We start from the raw sequence: 24,156 nt of genomic DNA on the forward strand, positions 1-24,156 counted from the left end.
TAATTTAATTATTACTAGTATCATTATGAGATATCTAGTTTTATTTTAGTTTCCTATAATTCCATACACCCTAGAAATGTAAGCTGCGAGGAAAAGTACCATCCCAATGACTTTTGTTGCATTGCATACTACAGTACATTTTTCAAATTACTTACTGCTAAGTGGTTGCTCATTCATAGTCCAGTGACTAAAGAGGGCGAGGTGACACAGAAAGCCAAACAGCTGCAGGCAATGAATAGTGAATAGTCAGTCACAAGACTCCATGGAAGTACAAAAGATTTGGTAAGATGGGTAAATAGTTTCATCTAAATTCCGGTTTAGATTTTGTTTCTATATGTGGTTAATCAGCCCTCTTTCAGTACTGCTATGATAAGGTTAGCCCCAAAAAGGTAAAATGGATAGAGTGGCTACATAACTACATGACTAAAGACCTGACTGGTAGTCATTGTTGAGATGGTAGGGAGTAGCCACAGTAATAGGTTATGGAAGGTCATTCCAGAAAGGTCAGCTACGCAAAGAAATGAATCCTCTCACAGGACCTCATTTTATCACCTAAATAGTATAGAATGCTTTCACATAAAGTACATTCTAAGTTTTATCCACCTTTTATCCACCTTTGACGGATCTGCTCAGCTTGCCTTATCATGTGCATGATATAACCTGCCTTATTATATTTCAGATCTAACCAGATCGCTTGCAAAACACATGTTGTGTCAACGGAAGCAAGGACTGAAATTGCTGCTTAGTTGTTTTCCTTATTTAAAATATTTAAAAGTTGTGATTAGAAGTGATTCATAGTTTGACCACATGAGGATAATTTGTTATACAATACGGTTTCCATCTTCTTTACCTCTGCTGTCATTGCAGTAGCAAAATGTGACTTTTTAGCTGATAGGTAAATTTAGTTAATGATGTATTCAGTGGCTCATTCATTGATTAATTAACCTGTAGGTCAGATAACTTTGCAAATTTGGAAAGTAACCGCAGGAGAATGGGAATACTAATTAGAGCTTTTTTACAGTTATCAATATGTCAACTGCATATCATGAGGGTTTATTTTTCTAAGACTCTATCTGTAAATGGTGATTGTAGGAATACAGGACAAATATGGATACTCATAATAGCCACATCTTTATAAAGTAGTCATCTTGTCTATTAATGCTAACATATTCAATTATTTTTGGTAGTATTATATGTTTAAATTAAATATAAATGTAATATTAAAGGAGAGACATATAATATTTATTTAATTCAAAAGAAAACAGTTTCCATGGTTTTTGATGAGACTGTTCCTTATCATAAGCAATAGAGAAGCCAAAATTGCAAATCTACTGAAGGAAGACAAGGAAGACAAATCTGCACACAAAAACCTCTTTAGTATTTCCAGAAAAACAAGCCAAACCTAAAAAGCCAAGAAAAATATTTGGGGACATATTTGTGGAGATGTTCTAAAGGAAGATTTCACTTTTGCTGAACAAAATAAAACATACTGCATATAACAGGAACACAAGTCATCATGCAATTCAATATTATTAAAAATTACTGTGCGGATTTGCTGAATTGGTTAAAGTGGAAATAAAGTCTAAAAATACTCAACCCAACGTGTTCTCTTACCTGCACTGGCATCTTCTCCTTGTCTTCTTCCAAATGCGGATTGTTAAGCCGACTTAATTGGCCGGGGGGTTTGGAACTCCCACAGAGTTCATTCCAGCACCAAAATGTGCCAAGAAGGTATACAAAGCTGCACATCTGCAGCTCAATGCACATTCTAAAGAACATGTCTCCTCTGCAATATAGATCCTGCCTGTTCATTTTTATTTTTTTAGCTTTAATTATTTAAATCTCACTTCCATTCAATACAGCAGCCTGGAAGTGTTCTGTACACTCTGTACAGGATTTCCCAGAAACCTAATATCCTGCTTATGTGAATGACTCACTGCCAATCACAGAAGCAGGATATTACAGTTATCCATTACAATGTGTAATACCATAACTGTGTATCAAACAATAGTTTTATTTCTGGTGATACACATTGTAGGGCTCATCCTTACCAAAAAAAAAAAAAAGGATACAGACGCTGCAGCTTTATTTATTACAACACAGAGTTTGCTTAGGCGAACATAATGAAGGTTGACCCCCCAATTAAGACAAATAACAGCTTCTTCACTCGAAAATAAATCTGCAAAAAAGTTTGCTAAAATCCATGATTAACCACTTGCCTACTGGGCACTTTTATCCCCTACCTGCCCAGGCCAATTTTCACACACTTTAAATGACAACTGCGCAGTCATGCAACACTACCCATATGACATTTATTTGGTGGTATTTAATCAATACAAGGTTTTTTATTTTTTGCTAAACAAGCGAAAAAAGACAAAAAATGTTTTAAAAAAAATGTTTTTCATAGTTTTTTATGAAATTTTGCAAACAGGTAATTTTTCTCCTTTACTGATGTGTGCTGATGAGGCTGCACTGATGGGCACTGATAGGCACTGATAGGATGCACTGATGGGCACTGATGAGGCAAAACTGGTGGGCACTGTTAAGGAGGCACTGATGAGGCTGCACTTATGGGCATTGATAGGCGGCACTGAAGGGCACTGATAGGTGAAATTGATGAGGATGCACTGATTGGCTGCACTAATGGGCACTGGTTGGCAGCAATGATGTGCACTGATTGGCAGCACTAGTGGGCACTGATTGGCAGCACTGGTGGGCACTGTTAGGACTGCACTTATAATCAAGACACTAATAACTAGTGCCCTGATTATCAATGCCAATGTCCTTTTAATGCAAGTCAGTTATTGGCTCTCTTTTTCTCTCCTCGCACTCTCAGCATGAGGAAAGAAAAAGCTGGTAACCGGCTTATGTTTACTTTTGTGATCAGCTGTCATTGGACACAGCTGATCATGTGCTAAAGGGACACTGTGATTCGTAGGACTCTGCGATCACAGAGCACACAGCCCACATGCCACAGGGGATGTGCAGGCTGCACGATCATGGGAGGACGTCCATGTACGCCCTTCCGGCAAAGGAAGCCCTCGTTGTAGCCATCTTTGGGCTATAGCGTGGGCTGAAGCTGGTTAATACTTTTAAATTGTAGATGGTTACCCTTTGCTTTTCTTCTAGAGAGATTTTTATTTTTAGATTTAGATATTTTTTTTCTGTTGATTTTACCAGTCTCTTTCAGACAGGTGGTAATGCCTTTCATCACCTCCTGAAAGGGAATTTGCAATGGACTATCTTGAAAATCTATCTGCCTGACTATCTGTCAAACTCTGCAGCCCGAGTTAAAACTTCCACGGTCATGAAGAAACGTATTGTTACCAAGGCATGTGCACAGTCCTGTCAGGTTGTAATGTTGGAATTTGGGTGGACAGCAATAATGTTGTAAAATCGCAGCTTAGCCATGTGTTTTTATTACCAACAGCTTCCTGTGTGAAAGAGCTCTAAGATATTTAGATTTCTGCTTCCCATTTAATTTAGGTCCTTGGATCACAGGTAAACTTGTAAAAAGGAATTACAGTAGTTCTGTTCAACAAATCATTTAGAATATTGAATAGATATTGCCAACCTAAATCACAACAGAACTACTCTTCGTACTCATATCCTTTATCTGGGGTTAGGTGTGGCAACCTATAAAGTCAGTTTTCTTTCTTTTTCTCTTCTAGTTTTGGTATTCTTTGGATGTGGTGCCACATCAACAATTTGTGCTTCATTTAGTTTTACATACACTATATTACCGACAGTATTGGAATCCCCGCCTTTACATGCACATGAACTTTAATGGCATCCCAGTCGTAGTTCGTAGGGTTCAATATTGAGTTGGCCCACCCTTTGCAGCTATGTCAAACATTCCCAAAGACACACTCCTAAACTTTGTGGACCACTATCCTAGAAGAGCTGAAGCTGTTATAGCTGCAAAGGGTGGACCAACTCAATATTAAACCCTACGGATCTAAGACTAGGATTCCATTAAAGTTCATATGTGTGTAAAGGCAGGTGTCCCAATTCTTTTGGTAATATAGTGTATTTCCAACCTACTGTATTGAGAAAACTACTCTCCAAAATATATATTTTAGCCTTAACTTTTAGCCAGCTTTTATATACACTGCCAGGGGATTTAAAGATGACTTTAGAGTTGTGCTGTAACAATCACTTGTAGGATTGTAAAAAGGAAGAAAAGAGCTCTGTCATATATTCTTCAGAGGTCTCTTACACTAGTTTGGAGTGACAGCTTGTCTTAAGCATGAGAAAATTACAGATGAGTAGAGCAACACATGTACGTAAGTAAGTGAGAAATAATGAAAGTCAGAATCATGTGGTGCTAAAGTATTGGAATTCAAAGAAATTAGACAGAACAGATTGTGTTTTTTTTTATATATGACTAGAGCAGACATGAAGAACAAAACTTACTCCCCTTTCCCTACAAAAAACAAAAATAAAAATAATGGCCCTGCAGAATTTAAAGTAAAAAAAACAGCTGTTGAGATGCCACCTCTCTGGTGCTGTCCCCCACAAACTCACCGCTCTGTGATCCCATGCCACTCTTCTTCTGTGGCCAGCATCATTCATCCCACTTCCTGTAAGCCCAAGGCATTATGGGGGCTTCTTGTGGGAGCAAGTCATTAATCTGCCCTGAGTGCAAATGTTAATGCTGCACAGAATGATGTCCTGTTCCGCCACTGAGAAATTATAATGGGGGCCCATGATTTCATGTGAGCATACATAACAAAAAAGGTTATATGAACACAAACTATTGAAGAAACAAAGGTGGTAGATGCATCAAGGTAGTAAAGGGGGGTTAGAAGAAACAGGGAAGGAGGCTTAGTATGGAGTTGGGCTAAAACTTGGAATGACATTAGTGGGTTTTTGCATTTCACATATCAACTTTGCAATGCTTTTTGAATAAACCCAGTAAGACATTCCTCTCCAAGTTTATCTCCCCAGATTAACAATGACAACCTGAGATGATATGGGTTATCTAATGGGAAAGGGGTACATTGAGTACAAAAGGCTGCACCCTTGGTCACCTCTGTATTGTTTTTCATTTTTTGTAGGACCATTGGGGCAATGTACAGTTCCTTTTTTCACCACAAGAGGGTACTATAAAGTAGGATTACTAGAGGCTCACTTGCCATAACCCCAGCTGTGAGCACAGGATGTGAACTTGAAAACTTCAAAGGCCTGCGTAAAAATTCACAGAAATATGCAGAAAACTTTATGGTGAAATGTATTCAGCATTCTGTTCTTAACATTGATATTATGCTTTGACCTTACATAAAACTGTGAACAGTATCTTGTTTCTGTTTTCCAGCTCAACTTCTTTTACTAAATCAGATGTTTCTGTCTGGCTCTTCAATTAAGTTACTGCTAAATGTACTGAAGCGTTTTCCTAATCATGCCAAAGGTTTTGCTGCCACTAAAGCCTTAGGGTAGAGAGGTAAAGTCAAATCCAATTTGACTTTAATGTATTTAATTACTTAATTCTAGAAATGATGCATTTGGGGGATAAAGCTAGGGAGATATGTATTACTGCGGAAAATTTATTTCAGAACCTCTGGCAAAGCTGACAGATATCAGTTTATTAAAGCCATCCTTTTAAGAGTGATAAGCAGTTCATTTCTGACTTTTAATGCAACTTTTAAGGTATTTTACTTTACTTTTAAACATCTTGAGTTGTATTTTTCTCAGTAATATGCAAAGGAATGCATGTGCATTATGGTGCATTGGTTAAAAAAAAATAAAATCTGGATTAATTAAAATCTGGAGATTAAAATTCACAGAGGGACAAAAATGGCAGCCAACAATGTTTGAGTAAACTGGTGAGGTGACCCCTTACATTTTTAGTGATGATTGTAAGCAAATTGCAAAGATATGTAGGGTGTGTTTCCTAAGACCTGCTTTATAGAGTTGATTTACTAAAGGCAAATAATGTTCCCCATAGCTAAATGAGGTGAAGCTCTGATGATTTCCATGCATGTAGTTATTGGATATTTATTGCAAAGAAACATTATCCCACATTCACTAAGCTTTGAGGCAAATTATTTTGCAAAGTGCAAAGTTCCCTTGCAAAGTAAACATCCTTACTTGCCTTTAATAAATTAACTCCAATGTATTTTGTTTATTACTGCTTTGGTAAAAAATTTAATTTTAGAGCACAACAATCTGTCAAAGAATTTTACAAACTCTGTTGGGTAGGCTTCGGAATGTGTGTCAGAGGCGTCACAGGGGTTTACTCTGCCTGTTTGATAACCGATCCTTCCATGAAGAGTTTGTCATTAGTGGCCTGGATCAAGCTTTAATAAACATCCTGATTAACTTCCTGTAAGGTTCTTTTGACTGATTTTTTTTCGGACAGCCTGGAGCTTGTACCTGGGTTGTTGGGCTGGAGACACTGGAGTATACACAAGAACCCCTGCTTATCTTGAAGCTTCAGACCTGGTAAAGAGCATTTTAAACCTCTGTTTTAGGGGAAGTGACTTAGACTTGCTATGTGCATGTGAATTGTGGGCTTCATCCATAACATGCTTTGGGTATTCCACATTCTTCTCTTAGGTTTGGCAATAAAATCCTTAAAAAATACATCAATTGGCTGGAGTGTATTGCTATAAAGAACTAAGCGCTATTAAATGGAGATAAGGTCACCTCAATCTTCAGTTCAGTTTGTACCACTAAAGGCACTGCCCTAAAATGTATCAAAAAAGTCCATTATCTACCACTTATGCAGATACTCAGACTCCTAGTTAACCCTGTTGCAAAATGAGTTGGTAGCCAGGAAGAAAAAAATACCAACCCATGTGACAACAGGGCTAACTCATGGAAATGTAACAAAACATTCTAGTAAGCTTATTTTGATATTTTTATAGTCGTTTCATATGATTATGCATGCTTTTAAAATGAAAACATCAGGTAATCATGTATAGTACAGTTATGAAAGGTTGTACTTGTTAAAATAAATTGGATCTTCTTGGAAATCTGCTGATTAAAAGGAAATAAAGTCCTAGCTGCATACTTGTTACAGTTCAGTGTTTTAAAATGGAGCTAGGATGTTTAATCTTTACACTTGTTCTGAATTTAGGATGAACTGAAGCCATTCAATTAGCTTGACAGTAAGAGAACTAACAGAAGGGCAGCCATGGGAGTCTCACTACAGGTTTCCTTTACTGGGATCTAAAGGTTTTGGATAGTGGAAGATACACAAAAAGGAAATACATAGAAAATATTTTCTACTAATACCATGTGGGAAAGATTTTTCTAGCCGGGCAAAATCTTGTAGGCAAAAAGTCTTTATTGCTTATATACCTTTTACCTGATAAATATTGCATGTTCTATAAGATCACTGCAGTCACAAAAACTAGGCTAGTTTGTTTTTGCCCTAAAGCCTGGTACACACAAGTAGTTTTTTTTTTTAATTCAACCCAGCAGGCTGAACAAAAAGAACTGAGGAGCTTGCAAAAAACTTGCTGTACTAACTATGCAATGTATATACATATATGCTGGCTGTACCAACTATCTGCCAGAACAAACAGGTCAACGCTCGCAGCCATTGGCTTCAAGCGCCAATCGGATGCCAGTCGACTGCTGGTTTTCCAGCATGCCTATTTGACATAAGCCGGAAGTTAGGTTAGCTTCTGGTGGACAGGCTGCTGTACACACTGACCTGAATGTTGGTCGATACTGGCCAATATTCGGGCTGTGTGTATGAGCCTTTAATGTTTCTATAGGTAAGTGCAAAAGATGTATTTCTTTTAATTCAAAATTTCGAGAAAAGTGTTGTAATGTTTTGAAAAACACTATAAAAAAGCCAGTGCTAATGGACCTTCAGATCGAAATAAGAATCAAACTTATTTTATTATATAGTATATCTATAGCCAAAATGTTTATTTTTAGTTTTGAATACAGTATAGATAGGTTTAACACTTTTGATGGCAGAACCATGTTTGCAATTTTTTACACACACTTGAAAATCATTTTATGCCTGAAGTTTAGTTAAAACCCATAAACATTTTGGGGTTGATAAAACTTGAGAGTGCAAAATCTGGTGTAGCTCTGCATAGAAACATCAGCTTTCTTATTTTTTTTTGCCAAAGCGTAACTGAACAAGCTGAAACTGACTGGCTACCATATACAGCTCCACCAGATTTAGCACTCTCCTGTTTTAGTAAATCAACCTATGTATTTTCTGAAACCAGACACCCTGTGCTATAAAATGGTAGTAGCTCCAATTTTTTATGTCATGTGAAATTTGAGCAATGGTTTTTTAAGTGCAAAATTTCAGTTAAAAAGCTAATTTTAGGGCACACAAAAATACACATACACATAAAATATTACCCAGTTTTTTTTGTTTTTTTGTTAGTATAAACCATGAGATTGCGCTGAGTAAATAAATACCAAACATGTCAAACTTTAAATTTGCGTGCATCTGCAAACTGACAAAAAACATTGGTACCCTTGCATAGGCAATTAAAAGCCACTACAGGTCATCAGTTTAGGGGTCACCATAAATATTGGCCCTAGAATTATTGCCTTCACTCTGGTGTGCGCTACAGAGCATGTGTCACAAGTGATGTTTTCATATGTAGGCGCCCCCTGCAGGTGCATTTATGATCGTTTGTGTGTGTACTTGGTGGTAGAGCAGGCTAAAATTTATTTGGAGAGGGGTACATGCTTGGGTGTAATTTGACTTATTTTTCACTAAAACTTTTATCCTATCCCAATTGAGACAAAGTCCCCTATGTAGAATAATATTTTTAAAACAGGTTTTCTTTAACTACTTCTGCCCCGGAAGGTTTTACCCCCTGACCAAGCCATTTTTTGCGATATGGCACTGCGTTACTTTAACTGACAATTGCGTGGTTGTGCAATGCTGTGTCCAAATACAACTGATGTCCTTTTTTCCCTACAAATAGAGCTTCTTTTTGGTGGTATTTGATCACCCTGTGTTTTTTTTTTTTTTTTACGCTATAAACAAAAAAAGAGCGACAATTTAAAAAATATATGTTTGTTTTACTTTTGCTACAAAACATATCCAATAAAAAAATGTAAAAAAAATCTAATTTCTTCATAAAGGTACACCAATATGTATTCTGCTACATATTTTTGGTAAAATAAAAATCCCAATAAGCGTACATTGATTGGATTTCGTCCACAAACGATGGGATATTTTTTGTTTTTTTTATTTACTAGTAATGGCGGCGATCAGTGACGTATAGTGAGACTGCGACATTGCAGCGGACAAATCAGACACCTAACTGACACTTAACAAATTTTTGGGGATCAATGACATTATTACAGTGATCAGTGCTAAAAAAATGCACATCTCTGGTATCGGGAGACCCCCTTAGCCCTCTCCATGTAGTATCTTCATTTAAATACCTAGGAATCATTATTACATTATTCCCATCTGATGCTCTAAAGGCTAACTTAGACCCGTTGTTGCAGATGATCAAGCATTACCTTGGAGTGTGGACTAGACTCCCTCTGTCAGTGGCAGGCAGGATCAATCTTATTAAGATGATTTTACTACCTAAATGTCTCTATGTGACCTCCCATGTCGGTTCCTAAATCATATTTTAAATCCCTGGACTCGCTTTTTGTGTCTTTTATTTGGGCCAATACTAGACGTAAACTTAGGCTCTCTACTCTACAGCACCCTAAAACATAGGCGGGTATGGCACTGCCCAATTTGCTCTTTTATTATTTGGCGGGACAGTTGCGCCACCTGTCGGGTTGGTTTGTTGCGACTACCTCGGCTTTGGTTGAATCTTACCTTACACAGTTGCTCAGGCTGGAAGACTTGCTGGTGGCTTTGGAGGCCTCGGCCAGGACTCTGGGGGAGGGCGCCTGATTCTGATGCATACAATGGCCAGAGCAGTGTGGCGGGAAGCTAAGAAGATTGCTTACTTTGGTGACATTGACTCAGCTCTGCCTCTTTGGCATGACCCATTGTTCCCTGGTCTTCAATTGTTTCTGGATTTCTGGTTTTGGGAAAGTAGGGGAGCTGTTACCTTGGGGGATGTATATGAGTGGACTGCTGTAGTCTCCTTTCAGACACTGCAGGATAGGTGTGATCGTCCCCGTATTGCCTTTTACAGATACCTCCAGCTTCGCCATGCACTCCACTCGCAGTTTGGAACCAATGATGTTGGCCTTTCTGATTACCCGCTGATAGGAATTTTGCAATCTCAGGGACCTAGGGGGCTTATGTCCACAATCTACCTACACTTGATATCCGCCACAATTAACAAAACCCCACATACAGGTCCCACTAAATGGCAACAAATTATCCCTGATTTGTCGGATGAGGATTGGGAGGTGTGCTCCTCTCATTTCTCAGTTTCTCCAGCGGTTAAGAACAAACAGATTCATCTATACATGTTACATCAATCCTATTTGACTCCTGTTCAGCTGCACTCCATGCACTGACTGCCGGCTTCTATGTGTACTAGGTGTAGCTGCCCGTGAGCAGACTTCGCCCATGTAATGTCGCTGTGTCTGGTTATAGCTCGATATTGGAAAAGGGTGACCAATGTTTTGTCTGCGATCCTGTCTGCTCCAGTTCCGTGCAACCCCCTGATTTGTTTGTTGGGGGTGTTGGATGAGGAGCAGTGGCCGTGACATGTTAGAATTATGCTAATGGTGACATTATTCATGGCCCGCAAGGCCGTTGCTCTTAAATGGATTCAATCCACTCCTCCCTCGGTGCGTACGGGGTTGCAATTGGTGAATCAGGTGTTACCCTATGAAAAACTTTTATTTGAACACAGAGGTTTCCCAGCTAAATTCGATAAGGTGTGGGGGCTTGGTGCTCCTCTGACCTCACTATCTCTTCTGCCTAAGGGCATCACTGAAAACTACTGGTTATCTTCATGTTTTTTCCTTGTTTTTTTCTTTTCCCTCTTGTTACTCGACATGCTCACTGACCATACAATGTGATGGTTTTATCTCCTTCAATAATAAAAGTTAAAAAAAATTGTGCACTGTTACTGTTCTAATGACACTGGCAGGGAAGGGGTTAAGATCAGGGGTGATAAAAGAGTTAAATATGTTCCCAGGAAGTGCTTTATAACTATGTGAGGGTTGCTCTGACTGGGGGAAGACAGATATTGGTGTTCTTGCTTAGCAGGAACACAAGATCTCTGTCTTCTTCCCTAACAGATTGGCCATCTGCCATGTTTACATAGGCAGACTGCCGTTCTGTATTTCTCACGGATTGCGATCCTGGGTGGTTGGCGGAAATTAGGTCTGCCCAACTAGCTGATTGGCTCCCCTTCTAGCCAATCAGTGCATGATCGCGCCTCCCCCTGGAGCCCCTGCACAAAATGACGTAGGTACGTCATTTCATGCAGGGAAGCCGACTTGCCGCAGTAAAAGTATGCCAGGCTGTGGGCAAGTGCTCAATTATGCTTGTTTACACTAAAATTCACTTAAGTGTATTAAGTGTATTTTTTCCTAAAAATTTGCATTTGATAAACTGCCGCGCAAATAATGTGTGAAATAAAAAATTGCAACAACAACTATATTTCGCTTCAAAAATATACAGTGTTTGGGGGTTCTAAGTAATTTCTTAGCAAAAAAAAAAAGAACATTTTTACAGGTACTGTATGAGAGAAATGTCAAAATTTGCCCAGGCTGGAAGTGATTAAAGTGACAGGAAACACGGACTTTAGCTCTAACACTAAGTAACAATGAATTGTGTTTATTATTGCTGTATCTATGACCAAAGTTAAATAGGGTGGGTTGCTTGTGTATGTGTAAGGCTAGATTTACTGGTTTCCTTTTTGTTTTTTTAACCTATTTAGCTTTCTGTATATTTATATGCTTATTGTTTTTGTTATTGGTAGGGGAAAAGTGGGTAGCCATCATTGTCACATAGGAACTACATCTGCTGTGCACGGACTCACAAGAACAAAACACAACAAACAAAAGATCACAAAAAATTGCAAATCTGGGGGCATGGCTTGGACAGCGCGCTAGATGGCAGCTTACTGAAAGAGCTCTGAGAACCCAATAGCCCGAATCTTCTCCTCGGTCTCCCCCGGACACAGCAATGGGCAGAATTTCACGCCTCAGAACACTGAACAGGCTCCTTATGTCCTTGCCGGCCTCTTCCAGCAAAAATATATTTGCTCTCTTTAAAGCTCAGACAGCGACCCGGTCCCTCACCTTAGCAGACAATATGGCACAGCTGCACCATGAGGCAGATTTCAGTGAGGAGTCTCTATCTGCATCTGAGGACACGGTAAGAGAAGATCGCTCACCCGACCATCCCCTCACCTATGCTGACATGATGGCCATAGCAGCCGACATAAAGCACACCTTTGCATCTGCAATTACAGACTTAACAGCTAATATACTGGTGCTGACAGAGAAGATGGACAGGACTGAGAAGGAGGGGAAGGCCAGAAATGCCACCATTAAGAGATTGGAATTAGCTACTGAGACACATGCGGCACATGCAGACACATGCAGCTGATTGACATAAATCAGCAGATCGAAGACCTAGATAATCGGGAGAGGCGCAACAACATCAGAGTGAGGGATCCTTAATAACCTTCTTGAAAGGCCTGAGGAATTGCCGATTGAATTTGTTCATGCTCATAGAGCCCTCCGCCCGAGGGGTCCAGATAACCTCCCACCCAGAGACATCATACGCTGTCTGCAAAATTTTAACCTCAAGGAGGAGATCCTCACCAAAGGTAGATTGAACGAGCAAATTTTGTTCAATGAGAAACACATCTTTCTTTACCAAGATCTGTCCCCCATTACTCTTCGTAATAGAAGAGCCCTGCGCCCCCTGCTGGAGGCTCTGTGAGTGAAAGGACACACATATAGATGGAAGTTTTCCTTTGCACTGAGTGTAACTTCCTATGGGAAAACGTACCTTTTACGTACACCCAATGACCTTCCAGCTTGCTGCGAGGCTTTGCAGATCCCCATTCCAGAGGTGCCTGATTGGTACGTGGATTTTAAGATCCCTGATTTACCACCCAGCCCGTTCTCGTCACCCAGCACATCTCACACACCATCTACCAACAAGAAATTATAGCTGAGCAAGCAAGCAGGAGGTACCCCGGGACGCCCGTGTGCAACACCCAGGACCTCCAAGACACCGGGCACAAGAGCTAATTTCTGAAGAGACAGGCTTATCCTTTTTGTCTTTACATTATATGCACCCTAGAGTCATTTTTTTGCTAAATGACACGCTTTCAACATTAGTTGATTTGACCCAAACCTACTGTTCCTCTAATGTTTTATGATTGCACGCCTTGCTGTGTCCTATTTTAATTTTTTTTTTTTTTATGGGGAGACCACATCACACGTGCTCTCACTTTCTTCACATATTTTTGGGCTGGGTTCTTACTGCTAACCCTGATATTTCCTAGTTGCCCTAAGTGTTTGGTTTTCGCCAGATCCGCTCTAAAGAGCTTATGGCCTCTCACTGACTGATCCTCCCACCCATCCTGACAGTCAGTAGCTGTTCTTTGGATTTTACTTGTTCTCAATGTTCTCATTGTGATTTAACAACTACGATGTTTGATTCGCCTCCGGTGCTAGGCATCGTTAGGCATTGCTACCTATAGTCTCACATATATTCTCTCTCTGAGAATAGTGCATTGTCTTACTAACAGTTTACCATTTGTCTTACCTCTTGCTCTTCTTTACTCTCCGTGACACCTGCTCACGGATCTTTTTCTCCTACTGCTTTTTCTTCTGCTCTCTCTTTTCTGTCTTTTTCCTGCAGCCACCTTGGGGCCTACACAAGACCAATAAATCAAGATCCCTCAGCCTTTTGCCGATCCCCTCTGGGATATTATACCCGACCATCTCAGAAGCTCAGAAAGACAAGCCCCTTTTATCAGGTGGTGAGTACGCAGTTACCTTACATACACTACTTTAACACATAACACATCATCAACATGTTCTCGGCACTTGGGAGTGGTTCCACACTGATGTCTCTCAATTGCAGAGGTCTTAACACACCAGAGAAGAGATCCTCCATTTTGAGAGAATTGACCAAAGCCAAACCACTTTTCGTATATATTCCTACATGAGACGCATTTTCAATCTAGGTACATTCTCAATCTGACCAATAAATACTTCCCCAAAGTTTTTCACGCCACCTCACCAATTAAAAAAGCAAAAGGAGTTTTCATATTGATAAACAGAGAGGCCCCATTTGATCTTACTCAACAATTCTACGACCCGGAGGGACGATTTATATTTCTAAAAGGCTCTATTTCTGGAAGACCAGTAACTCTGGCGAATGTTTATTTTCCCAACTCAGCTCATGTTACCTTCTGTAAGCGAATTATTGACTAGTTAAAATGGTTTGCGGAAGGCTGTCTTATACTAGGCGGAGACTTTAATGTCCCCCTTAACCCGCTCCTGGATAAAATACAAGATTTAAAAAAAATGAAGACCCTTTTAGACAAGCTCACTCTGGTAGATGCTTGGAGAACCCTACATGCTGAAGTCAAAGACTTCACATTCTACTCACCGGTATACGCTAAGTATTCTCAAATTGATTTCTTTTTCATTACCCAACGGGACTTACCAGACCTACTGTCAGCAGATATTGGATATCAAACGATATCGGACCACTCCCCTATCTCAATGACATTAGACCTTGGTTCCAGGAAAGCGAAGACTTTTTTTCAATTGGCGTCTTAACCCCTCGTTACTTGCTGACCCTGCTGTACACCAACACATTTCCTCGGAGATTGAGCACTTTTTTCAAGACCATTCCACCTCTACAGTATCCCCGATTAACATTTGGGAGGCACACAAGTGCATCATACGAGGTTCGCTCATCAAAAGCGGCTTGCGTTGTAAGAAACAAAGGGATAAGGAGATGACAGATCTCCTCTCCTGGATTGCGTCACTAGAAACCCTGCATAAACAGTCCCTGGCACTTGATGCCCTCCAGGCTCTCCTAGCTGCTAGAAAGGAATTGAATCAACTAGTAGAGGCTAAAGCGAAGTGATTATTATTCTATCGCAAGCAAATGTACTATGAACAGGGAGACAGGGCAAGAAAATTCCTAGCCAGAGCACTAAAAGAGGCTCAGTTGGCTTCCAATATCAATGGTATTAGAAATCGAGTGGGTCAGCTAGATCGGGATACTCACCTAATCGCGGAGCATTTTCAGACATTCTATACTAACCTTTATAATCTTCCCCCTCGTCACAAACCAGCTTCGCTTGCCATTTTAGAACAACCCATTACCGAAGAGGAACTTCAGTTAGCAATCAAATCCCTTAAACCAAATAAAAGCCCCAGACCTGACGGCTTCACAGGGCACTATTATAAAACATACACTGATCTCCTTTTAAAACCACTCCTCACCACGTACAACTCGTTGCTTTCCGATGGCGATATCCCGGCCTCCTTTACCCAGACTCATAGTACCGAATCCCCAACAAATACGCAGTTGATTGCGCTAACTATAGACCCATTTCGTTGCTGAATCTGGATCTCAAATTGTTGGCCAAGATAGTAGCCAACAATCTTAAACCCTTGCTTACAACGCTGATTGGCCCAGAGCAGGTGGGTTTTATGCCTGGGAGGGAGGCTCAGGACAACGTGCTGAAGACAGTGAGTCTGGTCCATAGGTTTCATACGGGCGGGGTCGGAGGCCTTCTCCTGTCTACTGGCGCGGAGAAGGCCTTCGATCTTGTAGCCTGGGATTTTATGTTTGCGACCTGCAGACAGGTGGGCTTGGGGACCAACATGCTCGCCTGGATTGCCGCACTCTATCATAATCCCACGGCCAACGTCAAGGTCAATGGCACTCTTTCAGAGCCGATTTACATTCGTAATGGAACCCGCAGGGCTGCCCACTATCGCCCCTTTTGTTCATACTCTCTCTAGAACCCTTCATACGTACCGTCAACAAACTCCCTTCCATTAAAGGCATTGCTATCGCCGATAGGGAATATAAGATTGCTGCCTACGCAGACGATCTGCTATTTCCCACCCCTTCACCTCAAAATCTAATCTATTTCACGTCTTTGAGATTTATGGGTATCTATCAAATATGATGATAAATTATCACAAATCAGAGGCCTTGAATCTGACCTTATCTGCCCAACGGGTCTCTGAGACTCAACAATCTTGCCCTTTTAGATGGGATCCACATGCTATTCAATACTTAGGGGTCATGATTACACAACATCCAAAGGACCTGTTTGAGCGCAACTTCCTCCCACTGTTAGCTAACATCACTCGTGACTTACAGGCTTGGATGCCTAAATATTTTTCCTGGTTTGGATGAGCCTCCATCCTCAAGATGACCATCTTGCCAAAACTTCTGTACCTCCTACAGGCTCTGCCCATCACTATACCCTAAATTTTTTTCAGGCAGTTGCGGTCCCCTGCAAATCCAATTCGTTTGGAATCACAAAAAACCTTGAGTACCCAGGCATACATAATATGATATTCTTAAAGGGCCCCTCCACCCCACTGCTGGCCCTTGAATGCTTTGACAAAGGCTCGTTTAGCCAACTACCTGACTTTACAGACCTGCTACAAGGACAAAGGATGACCTACTGGTCATTTTTTCAAGCACGTATTTACCTCACCTCACACAAAAGAAAATGCCTCTTCCATAGAACCCTGACTGATTTTGAGAAAGTTTGCACAAGGGGCAAGAGGGTCGAAAGGACCATTTCTTTGACATATTTCTGTCTACAGTCACATATGGGCACGACACCTGACAGGTTTCGGGAGAGATGGGCCACCTCGCTGAAAGCTCCTTTTTCTGAGGTACAATGGAAAAAAGCATGCTTGCTCGCCCACAAATGCTTATTGAGCACCAGAATGCAGGAAACTGCGTATAAATTGCTTTCACAGTGGTATGCAACTCCTGATAAACTCAAATGGTGGTACCCACACACAGATGATACATGTTGGAGATGTGGCCGAGATATGGGGCACTCTGAATCGCATATGGTGGGCCTGCCCCCCCCCCCCCCATTTCTACTTTCTGGCACCATGTCCAAAAAATTAGCTCGGCTATTTTGGTTGGGGGTATCCATCTCTCCCCTGAACTCTGTTTACTCCACATACATCTGGGTCCATTACAAACATACAAAAATTCTTTGCTCATTCATTTCTTGAACACTGCCAGATCACTGATACCCCTACACTGGAAGACTGCCTCCGTACCCTCCATAACGGATTGAATGTGGACAGTCCAAGAGATTTGTGAGATGAAAAGGTCAGTGCAACAGCTTATGATAGGATCCCTCGCTTCCTTGAAACTTGGGAACCCTGGTTCCTCTTCTAATCATCCAAGGATTATTCCACATACCTTCCTAAACCACCCTGAGGTGGCAGCTTCCGCTGCTTCTTCTGCTTCCTCTGACTTTTCTGCCACTCTTTTTTTATACTGTTTTTTCCATTTCTTCTTCATCAACCTGTGTTATTGCCTACACCTTTCCCCTATCTACTTTTCTTGACCTTTTATTATGTTAGCAAGGCTCCCATTGGATATGCGTCTACCTGTTGATTACTACTTCATTATTACCATGTTTGAGACATTTAGTTAGGACACCATGTTCTCCGGCTGGAGTTCTGGCCACCACGTCTACACAACTTTTCTAAACTTCAAGATGCGTATTATTATCTCAAACTGTTCTTTACATTGTTGCCGCACATTTTTTTTATTTATATGACACCACCAGTATTGCTCTTGCACTATTCTATTGTTTTAAGCCTTATATTCGTTTTTTTCAGTATCACTCTCGCTACCATTTCATATCATTTGTGCTCATGATACTTTTTGCTATTGTTCCAGAACTTCTGACATGATTGTACCTCAGCTATGTTGGCTTAATCTCCTGTATTGTGCTTCATGTTCATAATAAACGTTATTGATATAAAAAAAAAAAAAAATTGCAACTCTGTTGAACAAATACAAAATACTTAATAAAAAGGCAGCAAAAGTGTTTCTTATGCTGTCACAAAAATACAAGCATAACGATCTAATAGAAAAACAAGAGGTGATTTTTTAATCACGTGACCGCGCCTAGGACTCTCAGTGCTGGTTAATAATAAATATTAAGTGATAAAGTGAATTACCATTGAGCTGCTAGTCCAAAAACAACTTGTGTTTCAGAATATTTGCAAAAAGATGGGGACAGCGCTCAATAAATTATTCGTAAAAAATATAAATATACTGTATATAAATTCTCAAAGAAGTATAAAGTGTAATCAAATAAATAGATGCATCAATTCATATATCATATTTCAATAAAGTGACCGTGCTTTGTGTCAAAAAAGTCCATTTAAATAAAGTGACAATGCATAAATTCTTGATAAAAAACATATAAATAATCTTTGTGCAAAAAAGCAGGTGCAAAGATAAGTGCTTGAAAGTGCTCAAATGTTCAAACAGGAGTGTTTCTTTTGATCGTGATGAAAGATGAAGAGAAGAAAATCCACCACCAGAGGTATAACTCACTTACCAGATGGCCCCTTGGGGTCTAGCATTGGTAAGTGGTGTGCTGTGTATAAAATCCAAACTGGATGGAATGCCGACCTCAGCTTATGTACGGATCTCTCCACTTAATCCGATCAATGTGTTCTCATGATAGCGAAAGATAGGCAACAATCTCCTCACAGCTCAGATCTCCTCAAACTACAGCCGCCTTTAGTTTGAGGAGATCTGAGCTGTGAGGAGATTGTTGCCTATCTCTCGCTATCATGAGATCAGCGGAGGACCAAGTAGTGGAAGAAACAGCAGGGTTTGATGATGAGGTTAAGATTTGAGGAGAGCTTTCAAAGGCGATTCATTGATCGGATTAAGTGGAGAGATCCATACATAAGCTGAGGTCGGCATTCCATCCGGTTTGGATTTTATACACAGCACACCACTTACCAATGCTAGACCCCAAGGGGCCATCTGGTAAGTGAGTTATACCTCCGGTGGTGGATCTTCTTCTCTTCTCCTTTCATCACAATCAAAAGAAACACTCCTGTTTGAACATTTGAGCACTTTCAAGCACTTATCTTTGCACCTGCTTTTTTGCACAAAGATTATTTATATGTTTTTTATCAAGAATTTATGCATTGTCACTTTATTTAAATGGACTTTTTTGACACAAAGCACGGTCACTTTATTGAAATATGATATATGAATTGATGCATCTATTTATTTGATATTTATTTGATTACACTTTATACTTCTTTGAGGATTTATATACAGTATATTTATATTTTTTACGAATAATTTATTGAGCGCTGTCCCCCTCTTTTTGCAAATAACGATCTAATAGTGTAAGCCATAGTTGCACAGCTTACTTTGAGAAAGTAAATATCAGATTTAAAAAAAAAAAAAAGGTCATGCTACTGTCATAGAAAAAAAAGTGGTGTGCTGGTGTCTCTCATGCTTCATGGAAAGAGACAGAGATTATAGTATAATATTCTTCTGCACTGGTAGACAAGCCTGGGGGAATTAATAACAGATACAGGGTTGTAGCTTTATTATGGGACCAGAGTTTTAGGTGCATTGGGTGCTTGAGCATAGAAGTGCAGCAGTGGAGTCCAATAATTAATAAGAAAAATGTACTAACATAAAGTGATTTGAAAAGTCACACACACCATACAGAAACACACTTTATACCAAGCCAATTCATCTACAGTAGCACACACTATACCCAGCACACGCTCCACACCAGCACACAATGCCCAGTTAAGCAATGTTATCAAACAACTATACTATCAACTACCTGTTCACATTCCCAATATTATATTTCACATTTACTAAGCCTTTTTAGCTACTGTTCATTGGCCATTTTTTCTGTTACCCTTCATACCAGAGTAAATTAAACCTTCATTGTATACTCTCCACTTAATGTACTTTACTATTTATTGTACAGTTCCAATTCAATGTATATTAACCCCCACTCACTACACTACATAATAACCCCTTACTTTGCCTCTCCCCTTTAATGTATGTTACAGGCAAAATATGGTGCATTTTCAGTGAACACACATTTGTATTTATTTTTGTGTTTATCCTAAAGACATTTTTTTATACGGGCATCAAATATTTACACATGGTTCTTCCAAATGTATGTTATTGTATACGAGATGAAGATTTATACATTAGCCACAAGGGCAGTAACTTTGGAATACCAACCACAAAGAGGATTGTTTTGTTGCACAGTGCAAGGGAATTTTCCCTTTTCCCCTGAAAAATCCAACAATATTGTTATCCAGGTATTGGAAGGTGGTATTTACCATATTTTTTATTCTATTGAAGTTTTCTACTCTCTACTATTAATTACATTTTATTACACATATTCTGCAAGGGTGTGATTATTACCTGCTTTTTCTCAGCTTGTCCTTTATAGCTGACATCCTAATTTTGATTTCAGTGTTTTGGTATATCCCCCCACATCCCTACTGTGGGTGAGACAGAGAGCATTACAAAATGTAAAACTTCCTACACCATGGTGGTGCAGTACTATTTAATTTTCCTGAGAGCTTAGCAAATGTAGAGACATTTCACATTGCAAAGAATACCAAATTGTGTGCAAAGAAAAAAAATTGTTTTTTTGCTTGTACATGGTTGGATGATAGGCGTCAATAGAGCTTCACTTCATTCAATACGTTTTTGGGAAAATTCCCTTACACTTCCCTTGCAAAGTGAACAGATTTGTTGCCTTTAGAAAGTCAACCCCAATGAGTAAGCTGCATACACCTTCCTGTGCATTATACTGGATATGGCTGTTAAATTAACATTTCTGTGTTAATGCCTTATCTAATGCAAATGCATTTATACATAAATACAACATGTAGTGTGATCTGATAATAAAAGTATAATATAATTACGTTTAATACAGATTAAATAAAGACATAATTACCATTCAATAAATAATACCACTTTAATGGCAAAGTAATAATTTAGACAGTTACACTGCGCACATCTGCAAAAAATAGATGCAAGCTGGTTTACAGGCTAGAAGAACCATCAACTTATAGAAAATACATCATTCAATTAATCTCAATTACACCAAAACTTATTTTGAGGGCTTTACAAAGACTACAAAACTTTCCAGATGAATCTATTTCACTGCTTCTGTCTATTTACATGATATGTTACATCAAAAAATGTACAAAATATAAAATGTATACTGACAAATGTTTCACAAACAATTTGTTTCTTTGTTGTAAACTACATGCACTCACTGAGATGTGTTGTAGGAAGGTCTATATGCTTATATCTGGTGTGCATGTCAGAAGAATATTTGCAATCTTACTCAGACCAAATATAAATGACACACAAAAAGTCTGAAGTTAAAGGAGAACTGCAAGTAAAACATATAAATCAGTAACTAAGCATGTAAGCTTTTTATATGTTTTTTTTTTTATGCACTGCTTAATAGAAGAGTTTAATTTTCCACTTTAGAATTCTTTCAACATACTGTAATTTTAATGGCTTTTTTTACAGCACAAAAGTATTTGTGTTCAGGACTTCTACAGCCATTGCCGGTTGTGCAACACAATCACATTAGATGCAATCAGTACAGCAGTTAGGAACCAGAGAAGCTAGACTTTTAAACATCTGTTTGGCAATTTCTGTAGCTCACATTTGAAATGAGAAAAATATAGCAATGTGGTCAGAATCTGACATTGCATAGACTTACTAATGATTTTGGTCTTAACTGAAATTCTCCTTTAATGCATATTTTTGTCTACTTCTAAAGTTAGCACCATGGTAATATATCAAGTGTAGTAGGTGGCTAGTGTACTGTGCAAATTGAACTCCCCTAATCATGTGCTTGAATTCCCTGGCTTAAACATTTAGGTCTTGTAGTTTGCTCACTTATACTCTTTCCTTTTAGTATCAGTCCCACAGACATTTGGATGGAAATCCTCAATATCCACAGAGACTGAAGTGCAGGCCACATGACCCGGAACTACAAAGAATTGGGGACATAGAAGGGAGCGTATTTTACTTACTATGCTCACCTTTATCCTACTTCACTGATGCCCATTAAATACATTACCATGAAGGTATTCTTTAGAAATTAAATCTATATGACCGCCTCTGAATGAAATTTGTACATGCACCACCTGATTAAGATTTGCATTTGGGCAATAGCACCGTGTTGGGAAACCTGGTCTTAAAAATAGCACTGTATAGCATCATTTCTGTATAAGGATTTAAGTAAATGACCACGGTTTTGGCCAAGACTTGTCTGTAGCACCAGTAATTGATGTTGAAGGTAGCATCTGGTTTACAAGGTCTACACAATGCCATAGCCCTTCAGTTATTATTATTGTTATAATTATTATTATTATTGTGTTTTTAATCAATGATTGACTTTGTTGGTTCATTCATGGTCTCCTTTCTATATTCAATCAGCTCACATGAAATACATTCTGACATTATCACAAAATATACTGGCTCAATGTATATAGTTTTTAGAAACATGACTGTAGCACTGTATCTCTTTCATAATCCTAATAAGTGTAAGCACATAACAAACACACCAGGAAAACAGTATGAGATTTTGAATTCTGGAGCTGTTTAAAATGTATGGAATATGTTGTGAAACACACACCAACAAGTTAAAATACAAATGTGTTTTGTTGGATTTTTTTTTTTCTTTTTTTTTTTTTTCATCTATTTTTATTGGTGCAAGGCATTTTTGTCATGGTTTCTATATACAACACCCACCCAATTAGACTGTGCAAAACCAACCCATTTATATTAAAAACTCTACACTGCCTCAGTCTTATTCAACACTGAGAGCCCCATTTACAACATAATAAATTCATACATGCCTAAGTCTATAAGAAGGGGAAAGGGAGAAATTAAATATAAAACATTTGTGCTCATTTTTTTTATCAAGTATTCCCAGCACTGCTGGAAAATCTATCAAAATATTTCCTTTGCAAGAAAGCAAGCAAAAGAAAAAAAATACTTAAACTTTTCAACCACCTGTTTGAGTTTTGATGTCACGATACACATGTCATTGTTAACCCTTATCTCAGAGATATAAACAGTTTAAACATATATTAATTTTCTGTTTGATTTTCGTTGATCACAATCTCTATAGAATAAAAGATTAGAGCACTGTGCAGAGTGAGAAATTACATAGTAGTTTGGGAAAGGAGACATAAGTTGTGTTTGTACTCTGACTGTAAGACTATCAAGAGATATTTTTAAGGCAGTGAGATGGCACCATAAGACTTTTCTATTCTTATTTACTCCTTTCTTAATCAGCAAGACTCACATAAACACAGGTCTAAGGGAAGCCATAATCATTTTTATAAAATTGTTTAAGTGGCCCGTAAGTGATTTAGAAAAACAACCGATTGGCAATAAGGACAATTATAAACAAGTGATTCAACACTGCTGAGTTCAGAAGTCTGAGCATGGCAGTTCAGAGTTACAATTGGCACTTATCCAGTTTATCACAGTAGATTTTCTGGTAGATGCACAAATACATTTTTGTGCTTTTAGTTTGAACTAAAGACCATTATTCAGATCGGAGGCAGCACTTTACACAACAATCTCATTAATGTAGTCACGTGTCCGGCACAATGTCTTACATCAGAGATTTGAAGTGGATTAAAACACAGCACAATTAGTACAGAATGTAAAAAAAACAAGAACATACATTATACATATGCATCTGTGCTGTAAACCTTTTAGAACATAAAACAATTCCAGTTTGGCTAGCAAATGTGCAATCTGCTTGTTTGCCCTCTATCCAGGGCTCTTTCCAGTTGACTAATGGAGATACACTCTACTCCATTCATATTAAAATGCATTGAGATTAAACTAATTCAAGCTTTCCACTTCAATTTTTCACCTGACTTCTTTTATGAACCAAGTCACCTGCCTACCAGCACATTTACCTGGTACGGGTGTTGCATTGTGCTGCTTCAGTAATGGCAGTGATCTATTGGACAAAACCTTTCAACTATAATAACAATATTACATCCATGGATGAATCCTTAGAGAGTTGATTCAAGCGATGGTTCCAAAACTTCATCATGGTGACTCGTGCCATCACTGTCACAGCTTTGTCCACTTGAAAAATTGGCTGCTTCTTGAAGCCGCATTAGCATATTCATCTGGGAAGGAAAGAGAAAAACATTACACCATCTGAATCCAAAGAGCTTTATTTT

The 24,156-nt window shown here is 39.0% G+C and overlaps 1 protein-coding gene across 15 annotated transcripts in view; it reads right to left on the minus strand.

Annotated features, from left to right (window-relative positions):
* Window positions 1–22,286: 22,286 nt before the first annotated feature.
* The window catches only part of NAV3 (neuron navigator 3), a 921,889-nt gene continuing 920,019 nt past the window's right edge, over window positions 22,287–24,156 (minus strand). For all 15 annotated transcript variants that reach the window (XM_082254072.1, XM_082254071.1, XM_082254082.1 and 12 more), the window contains one exon: window positions 22,287–24,102. In XM_082254072.1, the coding sequence (XP_082110198.1) occupies window positions 23,983–24,102 (120 nt within the window). In that variant the 3' untranslated portion in view covers window positions 22,287–23,982. The remainder of the gene's footprint in view (window positions 24,103–24,156) is intronic.

Source organism: Pelophylax lessonae, assembly GCF_965119305.1.
Source record: "Pelophylax lessonae genome assembly, chromosome: 4".
Lineage (NCBI taxonomy): Eukaryota > Metazoa > Chordata > Amphibia > Anura > Ranidae > Pelophylax > Pelophylax lessonae.